Source organism: Bombus terrestris, chromosome 1 (assembly GCF_910591885.1).
Source record: "Bombus terrestris chromosome 1, iyBomTerr1.2, whole genome shotgun sequence".
Lineage (NCBI taxonomy): Eukaryota > Metazoa > Arthropoda > Insecta > Hymenoptera > Apidae > Bombus > Bombus terrestris.
In genome coordinates, this window is record NC_063269.1 from 2,977,950 (window position 1) to 2,994,690 (window position 16,741).

General features: G+C 42.7%; 1 protein-coding gene across 5 annotated transcripts in view; it reads right to left on the reverse strand.

Moving 5' to 3' along the window:
• LOC100649283 (latrophilin Cirl) overlaps positions 1-16,741 on the reverse strand; it is a 362,909-nt gene that overhangs the window by 12,556 nt on the left and 333,612 nt on the right. For 3 of the 5 annotated variants that reach the window (XM_012320795.3, XM_048408358.1, XM_012320804.3), the window contains 12 exons: positions 11,957-12,063; positions 8,954-9,137; positions 8,385-8,563; positions 6,931-7,572; positions 5,211-5,622; positions 4,836-5,061; positions 4,570-4,735; positions 4,233-4,447; positions 3,934-4,037; positions 2,828-2,872; positions 1,355-1,523; positions 46-267 (listed from right to left, as the gene is read on the reverse strand). In XM_012320795.3, the coding sequence (XP_012176185.2) occupies positions 46-267; positions 1,355-1,523; positions 2,828-2,872; positions 3,934-4,037; positions 4,233-4,447; positions 4,570-4,735; positions 4,836-5,061; positions 5,211-5,622; positions 6,931-7,572; positions 8,385-8,563; positions 8,954-9,137; positions 11,957-12,063 (2,671 nt within the window). Of the gene's footprint in view, positions 1-45; positions 268-1,354; positions 1,524-2,827; positions 2,873-3,933; positions 4,038-4,232; positions 4,448-4,569; positions 4,736-4,835; positions 5,062-5,210; positions 5,623-6,930; positions 7,573-8,384; positions 8,564-8,953; positions 9,138-11,956; positions 12,064-12,406; positions 12,514-16,741 lie in introns of all 5 variants that reach the window. The other 2 variants (XM_048408349.1, XM_048408351.1) reach the window with 2 other exon arrangements.

The following is a 16,741-nucleotide window of genomic DNA, read 5'->3' on the forward strand; positions in this document are numbered from 1 at the left end:
GTTGTTGTGATTGTTCGGCGGTGACGTGGTCGTTGTTGTACCCACATTGGAGGCGGCGTGCGGCGACAATCCGGAGCTATCGGTCGTCGGCGCCGACGGATTCGACGAGGTGTTGTGAGAGGCGAAGTCCTTGCCTCCATTAGCACCACCGGCGCCGCCGCTGGTACCGGAAGAGCCGCCGGAGCTTCCGGCCACCGTCTTCGAGCACCTGAGGCACTTGGGCAGCCAGGAGTGGCGGCGCACGAACTTCCTGTATTCCTTCCTCACCTGCAATGGCGAAGCAAACCCACCCCCCGAACGAAAGGTTTTTTTTTAACGGTGCACAAAGAACCAAGGCAAGTGCGAGCGCGCGTTCGTTTCTCGTTCGTTCACGTATGAATAATAATAACAATTAAAAGAAAAAAAAAAAAAAAGGAAAACGAATTGAAAAGTATATATGATATAATCTTCCAGGATGACGATGATGATATACTTTAACGATGAACATATATTTTGATATGTTGAGAAACATGAATATGTGATCGAGTTTATGAAGCATTGGTGCTGAATTTACAGATAAATTAGGAAAAGAGCGGTGCATCCTGCAGTGGCAACCAAAATATAAACGTTGTTCAAATGAAAAGGAAGAAGATAACTGAATATAACGAGCTGCAAATCAAGCTACAGGATCCCGGTTAATTCGACAAATAAACGTGGGTGATTTTCGATTGCCACAGCACTTTATTTGAGACATCATTTGTTGTCATCGTGTTCTGTTTTGCGAGATACCATTACGATGTTTAGACTGCGTTTAACATGATTCCTCTCAAATGATCCTCTTGCTTATGGAGTTACTTGCTACTTATATAATACGAAGAATCCGCTTTCGTACATAGTGCATCGAATTCTTATGTTACAAGATCCTTGACTCGTGAATAATTGTGTTAACTATAAACCTTACGATAGAAACAGTTTTACAATTCTCATTATATAAAGTTCCGATTCGACAATTGCTTTCTTACTTTCCTTTAAACTTCGCGTTGACATTGCTCCTTGCTCTCGAAACGTTTCGCGGTTGCTCGATACAAAATTGAAAAATATACGCAATATAATCAACCGAATAAATTAACATCCTGTCTTGTTTTTAATAATAATGATTATCGTAAATAATTTGTAACATTCTCTCGCAATAATTTTTCGCGCTGTTTAAGATGCCGCTCGAATTTCGTTGGTTTCATTAACGATAAGAATGCACGACGAAAGATGAAAGAATGAAGGATGATTCAACGAGGCGTTCTAAACGTTGGAACGCGCGTTAACAACACCAGAGAGTTTAAAGTAAGGTGGACGTTTGGACCCCGACGTATTCCCTTACCTTCTCGTTCTGAACGCAATGGAACACAAAGATAAACAGCCCCTGCAGACTATTCAATATGGTGAAGATGTACGCCATCACGACGGATTCTTGGTTCAAGTAGAGTAGCCCGAAGGTCCAGGTGAGTCCCAGTAGAAATACTAAGACGATCGCTCCTCTCAGCCATGCCCTAGTCAGAAAATATCGATCGATGAGTCACATTGAAGCTAAAAATCTCAAGAACAAGATAATCGCGAGCGATGCTTAAAGGAACGTGAACGACAGCTATGTGAAGTTATCGGTATGAGGGATTTACAGAAAAAAATACAAGAAAAAAAAAGGTAACGAAGAGAGTGTGGGGGGGGGGGGGGAGGTGAAAGGAAACGATCTCTTTAGTCTCGTGCCATTGAAAGAATTAAGAGTAACGTGCTAAATGATCGATGATGGTGTGACTTTAATTCTAATAATTCCAATGCTACATTTGTCACGTTCTTATCGAAATGGAGCGGCGAGAACACGGAAGATTATCAGGAGACGGCGTTATGCACCGAAGTGCACGCAACATTTCGAGCTGCGCGATGCTAACGTGTACTACTAATGTTGCTCGTTTCTACACGCGTGCACGTGTCGTGTACACACTCTTCAACAAAAGCATTAGCATCGTTAATGTTCTCGCGAGCCTCGAAAGCGGCTGGCGTCCTATAAGCATCGCACACAGTGTTACTATTTCTTTCTTCTTTCCTCCTTCTCCGTATCGACGTTCTTACTATTTTCTGCTTTTTCTTTTCTTTTCTTTTCTTTCCTAGTTCCTGATCTACTGGAAACGATCAAGACTGCGGATCTACGGGAGGATCGGGTACACGAACTACACAGGTAGGCAGGTGTTTAGTACTTCTAATCTCGCGCGTATACACTAAGCTACTCTCAAATCAGGCCTTATACCCGAAACTAAAGGATAAATACGGCATGCGGTTTAAATCGTCGTATATGTACTCAGAGGAAAGGCAAACAGCGTGATGTAACTAAGAAATTCGGAGAATATCGATCGTCGCCACGTGTGTTTTCTGTCAAGCATTATCACGAGAATACCGCGCTACTTAAGCCGTTGATAATTGCAAATTGCCCAGGCTTTTCTAAACCGATACAAAATAATATAAGAATGAGGATAATAACATTTGCGATTCCAGTGAGTCGCACGATCAATGATCGTTCGATTAAACGATCAGCGTGACTTTGTTTTTCCCGTGAACAAACTATGTACTACGTTCTACATTCTACAGTCGCAAACCAAAAAAGAGAAAAAATGATAAAATGAAATAATTATCGTATCAGTAGCTTTGAATTATAACGAAAAAGAAACAAGAGAAAACAGTGAACTTGTTAAATGAAAGAATGGTGAAATTAAAATACATGTGAAACGACGATTAGTAATAGAATGATGTAACAGTGAATGAACGAGATGTGGGTAATAATAAAAATTGGTAAATATCTTACAAGTGCGCTTGCAATTTGTTGGGAAGAGCATTCTCTTCCTTTCCACTACCAACCAACCACGCCATGCAGAAGAATGTAGAACAGTGTAGACAGAAGTGGGTAGAAGATTTAATACAAAAATGAAACAAGACAGCAAAGTTAGGTGATTGTTCCGGCACCATTTTAATTAATTGATTATTAAGAAAAAAAAAAAACAACTTATTGTTTCGCTAGTGCAGTACTCGATTCGTATTACTATACGTTATATACCTACGTTAGTACAATAGTTAGAACGTTCAACGACATTTAAATACGTTCGAATTATTCGAAAGAAAACTAATGAAAATGAAGTACAAAAAAGGACGTAAAATGATTAAAAACGGGGAGAAAAACGAAACATAAAGAGAGAGAATGATTTTTTACGATAAAGCAATTTCGATAATAAAACGAGTCGAGTTTGCACGAGAATTTAACTACCGTCACCAATATTTTCGTACAGAAATTTATCAAGTTAATTACTTATTGCTATCTCTCTCTTCATTCGACATAGTTTTGCTCGTTTCATTGAAATCACAGAAAACACAGAACGCAGGCTAATTATCATCGTACTCGTCTAATTTCTCGTTAAAGCATGACTCGACTGTGACGGCATTTTTAATCACATGTAATACATACTTATTAACGAACGTTAGCAATACATGTATGTAATAGATATACATGTATATTACATATATATATAGAACGATACCCATATAGTACCTAAGATTTATAGCAGTACAAGTGGTGTGTCGAACGAACGGAAATCTTGCGATCATTCCAACACAGTAAATTAATAAAACGGAAATATATAGAAACGAAAAGAACTCAGCATGGCCGCCAAAAAGATGCGTGACAATAAAAGACTCTCTTTCGGGAGATATCTTTAAGCAAGTAAAGCTTGCGAACGTGAACCGAAAGCACCAAACAAACATTTGGATTCTACTCGACGATAGGATTGATATATCTCGAATGTGTTAACGGACGGACTCGATCGATTACTTTAATATAGAGATACATAATATATATGTACAAATTCATTTGTTACGTTTCTCGTATTTACGGACAAACCCTGGAATTTCTAGGCTTACCTTGCGCTGGCCAATCGAGAGTGCTCCTTACTCTTCATCGCTACGGTCGTGTTTGCGTGCCGGCACATCATATAAATCGCCATCGATAGGAATACCAAGTTTGCCTAACAAGAAAACCGGATAACAGCTTCTGTATTGAACTTATTCTAAGAATAGAATATATAGGTAGGTATATCAAATATTCATACGGCTTTACGTTTCATCGAAACACTCGATGCTTTAAAAACATTATTATATATTAATATAAAGTGGATCGATTACGATTTATTTTGTACTTTTCTTGGGAACAGTCATCTTACCAGTATAACGAGTATCACTGGTCCAACGAAGCTGAATATGAAGTAGTTATCCGCTCGTAGCCAGCAATATCGATCGGTACCGTAACTCAGAGGATCGATTATACAAGAAATGGCTACGACCAGCAACGGAGCACCGTAGGCGACTAGATAATACCAGCGTAGCCTTGATTTTTCTGCTTCGAACACCTCGATCAGCATGACGTATAATTGAAAGCCTGTAAAAGAAAATCGAAAGGAAATCAAACTGGTACTCCCGTTTCGCTGAACCGTTATTTGTTGTTAGTTAACGCATGATTCGACAAACGGTAGTGTTGCGGATATTCTATTCGAGAGATACCTTCGAGGAACATCCAGGCGAATGCACAAAGAAAAAAGAAGTGCAACAATCCAGCGACGATACCGCAGATAATTCTCTGATTCGTTTGTCCGATTCCGCAAACGAATAAAATTTCCGCGATCAGCAAGCACACGCACAGATTCTTGTGGATGGTTGTTCTATCCGACTGTAACAAAATGGCAAGAAACGCTTGGTAAATGTTCGATCGATGCGGCCAAAGCTTTCGTGCTTCGCGATCAATGTAAGATTCGGCAGGGAATAATTACCTTTAGTCCGCGAAATAATTGGAAGGTCAAAATTGCCAGAACCAGGCAAACCACGGAAATGATACAGCCGATATAGGTGATGATCTGCAACGCGACTTGGTGAGCAATATCCAATCTGACGGCGTGCACGTCCATTAGAACGGCGAAATTTGTAAGATGGTTGCACTCGCATACTGTGTGAGTTTCGTTGGTTTTTCGTATTTCACAACCCTCCTCTGACCAAGCACTGAAATGGGAATTAAAAGTGTATAAGAATAACAATTATCCCTGTGTCAACTTCAAAGAACAAAATTGTATCACGTATCTACAAATATTTTCCAAATAAACAACACTACGAATTAGCGAAAGAGATGTAAGTAGAAGAGGAACACTCACCTTAAGATGTAATCCCAGAACACGCAAGTCGGATTGGTGACGTTCTCAATGGACAGATGCTTGAAATAGACTCTGACAGGCTCGCTGAGCTGTATGTGCCTTCCTTTGCCCAAAGACGCGGAGATCACTTTACTATTTAGAAGCCTGGTCGTGTTCCTTTTCGGCAATGGCTGAGGGTCGTCGTTCATGACTAACGATGATACCTCAGCTTGCGGCTGTAAGATCTCCTCGAGCCTGTCAAAGGCCATGAAGACCAAACGGACAATGCCACCCTCGCTGTTCTCCAGCAAAGCTCCTCTGGTTAACTCGACACGATCGTTCGAAGCTGCCCATCTCTGTTGAGCTGCCTCCGTCGGGAACACTTCTAGATCATCGCCGATATTCCGGGCATCCAGAACGCGTACTTCCATTACTATTTAAAGAGATATGTGAATCGTAAAGATCGAAGGATATCATGATACTTTTATATGGTGTAAACTAGTTTGAGTTGGATAAGATGTTTTATGCAATTGGAAAGAATCGAAGATATATTTGAAATCCAATACACAACGTGTTGAATTCTTTTATTTCAATTGGCGTTTTATAACCGGGAACTCGGGTTATTCTCGGTACCAATAATTTTGTTATAACCTTGGCCTTTACTCTCGAACTTTCGAACGTAATACATATTCCGTAGAAACATGCCCACGTGGCGCATCGAGATAAAATTTATATCCTTGGGAAGGTATTTCGTCCTGAACAGGACGGCGCGGCGTTAACCGAACTCCGCAACGTTCGTCAATCTCGCGACCATAAAGTTCCGCTACTCGATTCATCTTCTCGAACGAACAATAAAACTAAACGCGCATATCTTTCTGTCCGTTATTTTTTCCTTGTTGTCACGGTGTTTCGCTCATCGTATATTCCATTCGATCAGTCATAAAAGTGACGTCTTCGGCTGACAAGAAAAATTCGAGAGGACTAGGCCCGTCGATAGTGGTAGCTAGTTTTCTGTTAGTACGAAAGAAAGAACACGGTCAGACGGGCGAATATTATGTTACATGGCATCTGGCCGGCTGTCGCTCATCAAACTTGTCTTCTTTTTACCCTTTACTGTTATGCTATTTATCACGTGCGGATCTAATGTTGGTGCTACTTCGTTCGACCGCGACGCAGAAAGTTGCTTCCAGCAGCCTCAATCACGACCGCGCGCTACGTTACTTTCAGGAAGTAAATCAAATTGCTCGTAATTTTCTCGGTGGTTTTGTTGTGTTAATGCCGGTTAGGGAGAGAGGTAAAGCTCGGGTTACAACATTATCCAGCTAGGTACCAGAGAATTACGATGGGTTTGAATCTTTGTTTTATCTACGCCGGATATTACCACCGTCGCATTCCACAGATAAGGGATCTAGATTTATGCGACCCGATGCTAAAGTCGGACCTACGATACTTGCATGTCCATTGTGCTAGACGACTCAACGTTAATTCGTTATACCGTCTGCCACTCCTTTTTACTCATCACGGCCCGTCGTCCTTTCTCTCAGGTCTTATCACACCATCTAAATTAGTTCGTGGCTAATTTTTCCTATAGACGGTACCCTTGTCTATGATATAACTCCAACTAATTCGAGATTACGCGTCGCTAATTTAAATTTCCAATTACACTGCTTTCAAACGAATTACGGAAAGTTCAATTTGCCGCTCTAATTCAACAAGTAAAGATATATGTAACAATACTCACGTATGTTCCTCCCCTCATGAGTGATCGTTTTCTCGTGCATCAGCGTGTCGGCCAACAAAAACGCATTCTCCTCGAGTCCGATCAATAAAGAGGTCGCGACTCTCATCTGCTCCTGATGGCTGAGATCCTTCCAAGACGCCATTTGCGCCTTGTCAAGCAGATTGCTGCCCGTCCTCACGACACCTTGCAGCAGCTCGGTCACGCTGACCTCCCTCTGATTCGCGTCTTGGTACGTCCTTATATCTTGTGCCATCTTCTCCGCCATATTCTTGATGATCTTAGTCGTGATCATCATGTCACCACCATAGAGACCTCTGCTGTTGTTCGTCACTTGCGATAATTCTCGACTGATTCCGAGGATCACATCGCCTTCTGTTACCCTGTTCTCTAGCGTGGTGAGCCAAACGGAGCGACACTCGCTCAGATCCGGACTGTCTCGATGCCAGAAGGCCGTGTCTGCTCTGGCCAGGCATCTCCAACGCGCCAAACCGTTAGCACCGCCTGGACAACTCTGAACAGCTACGTCGCCAGCTCTGGTCGTGTTCCACGACAGGTTCCTGGCTATCACCGGGGGACACACTTGTCTACCGTAGTCGTACCATTGGCCATTCGAGCTGGACTCTGGGTACAGCGTGCTCGGCACTGGAATATTTGAGTTAGTTACGAGCGTTAGTTGGCCTGTTACTTGGCTTTAGTTAATGGCGTGGCTTTAATGTGATTCTAGTGTCAGGTCCCCGGCGGACCGGAGCTTAGCTCGCGCGCAACATCGTATCGGGTCTGTGAAATGGAATTTTGGATACCCAAGGGTGTCTTAATCTTTTGCAGTGATTGTTACGAGTTGCCGAGTTACATCGAAATCGAACGTTGGTTAGCTGATACGATTTATACACTGACAGTCGTATTTCCTTGCTATTTTAATACGCAGTTGTACATTTGCCGCAAAAGAAAAGGAAAAAAACAAAACAGGCGATAGAATTTTGGTAATTAGAGATCGTTTCAGTTTCGGATATCTTTATAAAGTTACTTGGACGGTCTATCCATTCTTGGAACTCCCAAGTTTCTGACAGCTGCCTTTTGTGCGTTAACCCTTTCGGCACGATCGTTGGCTGTAATTGACAGCTGACAAGCCCTCGAGCCAACGTGTCGACTATAATCGGTCGATGATGCTTCAAATCATCCACTCGATAAGTCTTGTTTCAGAGTGTAATTAGAGTGCAATATTTAATTACATTAATAATTCATCGATTTCACCCTTTCTAGGTTTCAGTGCGTAGTGATCGAACGATCGAACGAGAAAGCTCTTTAAGTAGCTTTCTGTTCGAAGTTGATGTTCTCGAGTACCGTCTCTCGATCTCGATGATAAAATAAACGATACATTCCGTGCTTTCTTTATCAAAACGCCATCAACGCTCTCCTCTCGTTTATGAAGACCGCTCAAACACTCGAGAACTTACCAGTGGTCCTTCGACTCGTTCTCCAAGGAGCAAAGGTCGACGTGGTTGTGGCCTGAGTGGTTTCAGGAACAATCGGAGGCACCGCTGGTACATTCGCAGACGGAACGTTTGCAGGAGATATTAAGTCTTGGTCCACTTCGAGGACCTCCGTATCGACCGGTGACCTCGTCGACGTGGGACTACAAAATGAAAAGGGTTTGTCACTTTCAACGACGCTCGTGCAGTCCAACTTATCGGCTCTCGTCCAACTAACGACGTAACGAAAATATTTCCCCGTCGAGGAAACGTAATAAAATTCTGCTTTTAATGGAACGTTTCGATAACTTTATTTTTCTAGCTGACACCGAAAGAATATCCCTCGAATCGTAACAAAGTTACGTGGTCATTGAACGTTAAAGAAAATCTTTATTATTTCACGATCCATTTCGAAATATATCGTTAGCTCAGCTATTAAAAATTACTATTAAACGAAATCTATAACGACAAATTATGGTTCGATAAAAAATCGTTGAATCAAAGCTCGATAATTCAAACTAAACGAATTTTAAACTAAACAAAAGTATACTGACCTTGGTGTGGTGGTTATTGGGAGCGTCGGGGTGGACGGTGCTGGCGGCTGCGGCGGTTGTTGAGCCTGGGGTGTCGTAATCCTCGAGGGAGGCCTGACAGTCGGCTTAGCCGTGCTCCAAACGCTTGGCTGAGAAGCCATGATCCACGGAGGACTCGGACGGGACGTTGTGGTGGTTGTTGCCGCTGCAAGTGTTTCGTCGGTCTCGTTTTAATTCGTGGAAAATGGGAGAAGCACACGGGTGGCAAAACGAAACACGGGCTGATGACGAACACGCGGAAAGAAGAGACGCCAACTTTCAGGGAGGGTTACTCTCGAGGATGCTAAGAGCTCGTCTACGAGCTTATCGGATTCGAACGCCGAGTATAATTAAGAAGGAAAGTGATTCGAGGAGCTCGAAGGCAGAGCCGGGTAAACGAGCTTTTCGACTGAGCTCAAACGACGGGGATATTTTAAACCTCGTTGCAGGCTAGGGGGTAGGGATCAATCTCTCGCCGATTCTCATCGGAACGTTTCCTCTCTCTTACGGCCAGAAACTAACGATCGCACTTTGTTTCTCGTGGAATTGCCACGTCACGGTGAAAACCTCTTTAATCTCTTCGATTCAAGCTCGCCTTTTTATTTTCGAGTGTTCGGGGTCCGACGAGAAATTAATCGTCGCGATAACTATCGCGATGGATGATTACAATGAAGTTTTAACATTTTCTTGAAACTTATTACCGAAGCTATTTGGAACAGGCGACTTTCGATGGAAACTAACTCACCGTGTTATCTATCTCTCTGTTTCGTAATCGATATGACAAAACATCGATTCGATAACGATGCTTAGAAAGGACAAACGATCGATGCTCTCAAGAACCGACAATAGTATCCTCTATGACCGTTCAAGCTCATTCCAGGATTCCCGTATCTCGAATATATATACGTACACGTTCCATTACAAAGAGACATCCTTTGGTCTGGATGGTTCAATGCATCGGTCGAACAATCGTGATGTTGTATCGATCGCGACAGAAATATTCCCGAAAACGAAAGGTCTTGGCTATTCGGCGAAGCGAGTCGAAGCGAGCGGCAGGATTAGCCTACCTTCGAGGCTGATATCGCGACTATATCTGGCCTAAGAGGAGAAAACGATCTTTAACCCAAGATGGCGACGGCAGTTAATCCCTGAACGGGATGGTCCGCGTATTTCGCGGTACTATCTCTATAGGGGTCATCTTTATTGGCCGAAGGGGTTGGCGATAAGGTAAAATACCGGACGTCGCCGATGTCCGTTACGATAGTCGGCTATGCAAGAGAAGGATACCCGTATGCATACAGAGGGACGAACGAGAGAGAAACAGAGAGGCTTTCTCGTGGTATCGGGGCTACCAACAGATCCCTTACTCCCTCTTGAATATACACGTCGGTTAGACCGATCTATCGAGCCTCCTGGATATCGATCAGACGAAGAGGATATGTTTGGAAGCTGTAAAAGGCGAACAGAGAGAGCCATAGAGAGAGCAGAGGGTTGACACTTTATGGTCCAATAAGTGATTGCGTTGCTTGGTGGTTTTGGTAGGTCGTAACCGGTGGGTGTTAACGCTGAAAGGTCAGGAAAGTCAGCTTCATTCGTTCGCTGCTAGTTAGAGTCTGTTTGAACTCAGATTATTATTTTATAGAGCGTATAGAGAGTCAATAGAGATGATTTCTTTTTGAAAATTTTAAAAAATCTCGATATTTGGTTCTGTATATATATTTTCACGCGTTTATGGATCGAAAATGTTAGACTACTCCTATGGTTATGATTACAATAACGTACGCTGCTTATGTCAATGTATATAATATGTAAATAGCTAGCAGTAAAATTGATACGAGTATTAATAATTGATCAGAGGCAAATTAATAGAAAGTACTGATGCGGATTTACTGTAACACGTCGAAACGTCGTTTCGTCACAGTCGAATCTCAGTATCATCGAGCGTAACGATCGACGCTTGCAGTAATCTTCCCTGCTTCTCTTGATCTCTCTGCTGTTTGCTCTTATTGGGTCGTAGAAGAGTTTCATTACGATACGAAACACGTCAGAAAAGTTGGACGTGCAGCCGTGTGTTCCTCTGCGTTACCGATCCCTACGATCGATTTCTCGATCGCAAAGATCACGTCTTCGCGAACCCTTCCACCTCTCTCCTTCTCTCTCTCTTTCCTCTCTTTGCGATCTTTTCTTTTCTTCACTTTATACTTCGTCTGTCTGGAGAGTGCATAGCCGATGCAAGCCGCTGGAAGATCTTTATCGGGACACGGGCTCGCAGTTACGTGGGCAACGTGAATCATAAGCGCCGGCTTCGGGAAATTCTAATCGATTCTCGCGGTCAGTTGAACAGCTTTTTACCCGTACGCTATGTATATAAACGGCCTGATAAAAAAAGCGAATATCGAGCTCTAGAACATGAGAATCTCGAGATGCGTACCATCGTTCTCGAGAATCGCGTAGATAAAAAATCGGCTCCTGAATTTTTTGCCTAATAATCATCGATATCTATATCGGGGAAAAAACTTGACGATTATACTTGTTATCGAAAGATTAGCTGGCTTCAGAAAACGAATTTAAAAATCAGAAACTCCTTCGGTATACGCATTATAAATAGTTTTCTAAATTATTTCGTAATACATGTTGAACGTGTAATTGGTTGATTATAATTAAAGAAAAAAAAAAAAAACACTATGAATTAATAACGATAACGTATTATATTAATCCTTAAATAAAAATCGAAATAGGATCTCTTTAACGACCGAGTACAAGAAGAGTACAATTCGATTAATGTAATTTAAGTAATATTCTAATAATCGCAAAGGTTTCTTCTATATGATCTTGGAAAGGTATATGCTGAAAATGATCGCAAAGTCGGCGCCTATGCGATCGTTTGCCGGTATCTACGGAAGACCGTTCGTAGAATAAACGATACAGGGTACAGAGATATTACGAAGGGAAGGGCGCGTACAAAAATGGTGGAGTCTTACTTACCGGACAGGCAACGATAATGCGCCTCGAGGTACTTGTGCGTGTTGGGACAGGGATCGCCGAATTGCAGCGTCGATGCAACAATGCTGCAGTTCTGCTGGTCGTTGCACCTGAGTTGCGATTGGTCGGTTAACATGACAAACGTACACCCTTACCAAAGTGTACTGAACCATGGATCCTGTCCCTTCTCTCTTACCGTTATGGATGCTCGAAGAGGGATATTCACTTTTTCGAGGGAGAGACTTTTTCGACAAAGTTTGTGTCTTTCGTTGCTTTTTCGCATTTCGAAGATTCACGCTTTTCTCCAAGGTATTTCACGCGAGTTTTGACATTTTTTGATTTTAATATTTCTCCTTTTAATTACGTTTATCTTGGAAAAATCGTGATCCTGAGCGCTTGTGTGTAACTCGACGAAGGAAGATTCGTCGGTCGAAAAGAAAAGTGTGCACCAACCTAGGCAATAGTACTGGGCCTCGATGTACTTCCCGGTTCCGGGACACGGGTCCTCCTCGAAAATCTCGCTGCGTACGTCCACCGAACAGGAATTACGATAATTGCACCTGTAATCGTCACGTGAGCAGAAAAGTCACCCCAGGGGACAATGATAAGTCACGAACATTCGATGAAATGGATTTGATTAACGAGAATCAATGGCGTCGATGAAGTGTGAACCGTGGCGATCTTGGAAGTATCCTCTAACTTGGAGTTTCAATGATTCTTTGACTCACAGCCCCAACTATGAAACTTTGCAAGGTATTTACAATCGAAAATAGAGAACATTTTTAAGCGTTTCGATGTTCCATTCGAACGTGATATTAGATTTTGTAATATGTTATTTTCAAACGGGTCGCGACTGCGTTCCGGGAGGAATGTTAGTAACAACAGATGTTCGATATTCGCGAGGTACACGTGTTAGCAAATAACAACAGAACAATGAGTTAGTAGAAATAGAGATTTGCAGTAGTTGTAAAAGCGCAGTATACGTTCGTGGTAGGACAGATGAACTCGTATTCGCAACATCGTGCGCCGATCGTTTCGTGTTAATAGTACAACGGTGTGTATGTACAGTGATACGAGTATCATGCAGAAAACCTGAATACTAAACTCAAGCGCGTTTAAAAATCTCCTTAAATAAAATATTCTTCTCTCTTTTAATCCATAGTTTTCATTCGCGATTTCCATATTTTTACTTAAAATCGTATACGATTACCGATTAAACCGAAAACACCAAACGAAAAATTTGGCTCTTCTTTTAAACGTTGCACTTCATTCTTGAGTATACTCGTCGAACGAACGCGAAAGTATCGGTGATACGAAATAGTAAACTTTCGAGAGGAATCCTACATTACAATTGCCCCTTCTTCCGAGCAATACTTTGCAAGAGCCTCCTTCGTTAAAGAGTACCTTATTGCCGTATTCGCGAGGAACTTTTAAAGCTTTGCCCTCTTACAAAGCACAATGGAACGAAAAATCGTGTTCGACGATGACGCGTGGGAAGCCGCGTGTCTCCGACGGCATCGGAGTTTTCTACTTATTTCCAAATCTTCAGTCACTTCAAAGATGTTTTCGGCCGATTTTAATCCCGACGACGCGACGTTTCGTCATTGTTCGCATGGATCGCTGGTCGTTTGATTTAAAGCGAACTATAATCGTCTTACCAACGAAAGCAGCTTTCGCCTCTTAAAACAAAATCGTTCCATTAAAAATAAATCGATGAATTAAACGCGACCTTTCTTCTTTCTTATACCTTTCGCCACTTCGGACGAAGTAAGAAAGTAGCCGGTGCCGCTTTCCGATGTTATTAGAAAAATCCCGTTGACGCGAAGAAACGGAAAGAGAGAAAACGCTCGTAACGAACCTATCGATGACGTGGAAGTGCGCGCGACTTAATGATCAGCATCGATGCGCCTATTAATTAACGTTTCATACAGTTTTACACGTCCGTCTTGTTCCTTCTTTTATATCATATTATGTGAAATATTCGTGACAAAATTGTTCAATGATATCCTCGAATTCCTCGATCGCTGCGTCGATAGAATATTTATTCCGAGGTAATTTTAATTCTTTTGAAAGATAAATATGCCATATTTCATAACGTATCGACTCCATCTCGAGCACTGGATATTAGGTACCACTGTACGCTGTATAAATAACTATTTCCCATCTTCCTAGCGAGATTCCACGATATACTATATTTTAGAGTGAACGCGAACGTAGCCAATTTCCCAGATTCACCACGATCAAACAAAACACCTCTCGTTGCTTCGTCGATCCCGGTAAACTCGTCGCTTCGATCCGGCCACGCCGCTTACTTTCTGCATAATACACGCACGCGGGGCTCCCGCCTTAGAATCGGTAAAGTGTGCACGGTTTAATCTCGATCGGGGGCGAGCCATTAAAGCGAGTGCACGGCCCATTGTTGGCCAGGCGGAGCGGTGTGCAGGTGAAAAGCCCACACACGACCTGTTATCGGTCCTCGTGGCAGCTACTATTTCAGAGGATTAACCGGCCTCTGCTTTTCGCCCGAAATTTCATCCGAAAACCCCTGTTCTCCATCGTCTCGAAACAATTTTTTCTCTCCCTTCATCGAGGTTGAAACACGGATTTTCCGGGGGCGTGAACACGACGAACGAACAACAGGAAGGAAGGAAGGTAAAAGAGAAACGTTCCTTCGGGCGGGAAGGATTAATTCGCGCCGCTGACACGACGACAATCGATCGCCAACCGAAAGGGCGGGATTCCTGTTGACTTTGCCACGGGTTCCGGCCACGTCAATTTGTCGTGATTCGAGTGGCGTGTATCGACAGGCTACCGGGAACTTCTGGTTACTTCGTGTAATTGGCCCCGCTAGTAGATTACTATGTTATGGGAGAAGAAAACGGGACCGAAACGTTCCTGTTATCGACAAATCCGGTTTGATTCTTGATTCTCACTTCTCGCACGTGCCTCTTCCACTTAACTTATGCTCCGTAAAAGGTCACGCTTCTTTGAATTCATTAAACGTAGCTGATGGAAAGCAAGAGCGAAGAAAAAAAATTATACGAAGATCTAAAATTATATTTTAAACGCAGTAAATAAACGCGTATTTTCTCTCGACGATGTTGGTTCGTGTCGCGATGACGTCGCTCCCCTTTTCGTCGGGGATCGTCCTCCTTGCACGCGCGCCGCCAAATAGAACCACTGGCGAGGGTAAACGTAATTTCAGACGAATAAACTACGAGTGAACACGAAAAATCGCCATTTCGCGGATGTTGCGCCGCTCGTTATTAAGGCCTTCGGTTTCCTTCGACCCCTCTTACAGCCCCTTCTCGCTTTCATCGTTCGTTTCCATCTGAGTCGACATGCCGGTCGCGTTTGCCCGTCGTATCGCGCGATTCCTTTCTGCCTGGTGGTCGTGCTTTAATCATCGATTTCACGACGATTCAGACGAGCCTTCCGACACGCCTGGGCTGACCCCGGATTTAATACGTTTCGACCCGTTCACGGTTCGCCCCGTTATTTATCTGGGCCAACCACTGTTATTTTTTCGCCGAGCCGACGCGACGTTTCGGCGCGCGAGAAAGGAGTTTCAACCGCGAAAAGTCCGCCGCCTCGGCGCGACGTTCCCAACCGACCAACCATTTTTCTTCTCTTTTATTTTGCGACCGCTTCCTGTCCAATTGCTTCCCCCTCCCCACATTACGAAGATACGCGTATAATCTATGCATGGAACTTTTGATCGACTCCGCATCGGTTTAATGACCGTTTTACGCGTTACAAAGAGAGCTCTCACCTCGTTTCTGGTACTGCATTAAAATTTCAATTTCGATGAACACTTTTTTTTTCTTCGGTTTCACAACGCGTTTGCATGTCGATATTATAAATGATATTCCGATAGATCAGCGAGGAGGAGTATAATAGATAGTTGCCCATAGGTATTTACAGGAAAGTATGACCCAAAAAAGTAATCTATGTGCGCTTATTGGATTGTGGTAAATAGTATTCGAATGGTATTTTACAACAGAGTAGAAGAAAATGAAACGAATCTGAAAGTGGATTGAACGATCCACTTAAAGTAATTTAGTACGATCGAGCGTCAGACATTTTGAAATGTGTAATTTAGCCAACGAGAAAAACGCTAGGAATCCTTAATGAAACTTGTCTATCGTTACGTCGAGTGGTTTTACCGTGCATGCTTAGACACGAATCATATAGCCCTGTCGTTCATCTTCGCGATTTAACACCTTCAAACACAGACGTATTTACATTCCGCGATATGCAAAATTTATCGTTATCGTTATACATATCCGCGTGCCTCAGGTTAGTTCGAATAATTTACGGCTATTTCGAGCGACCACCGAAACGTCGCCTGTAAATGTAACAACGCGTAAATTATACAACAGATGTCAAAAACAAAGGAAAATCCGATTCTAATAAAATTCATGTTTTAATATATTAAAGAAAGGAAACGATTAAAAAATTGCCTTCCCCTCCTGCTGGGAGAGACGGCCATTAAAAAACGCCGATTCGATCTAACTGCTAAATAAAACTCGGACCTAAAGTCTTCCGCAAAAGTTTATTCAAATGATAGCTCGAACCCGGCGTTTTTCTCCTATCTAAAATTCTGCCCGATGATTTACGATATCCTTATTTATGCACCTGGCGTTTAATAACGCCAAAGGGAACGGCTACGACGCTCGACTGTCACGCGACACCTCGTCGCTTTAACCTACGTTTCGCGAGTGGAACTTTTGTACAAACTTGTTTTTTTTTATTAAAAAAACTACATATTTTTATCTAGGAATTCTT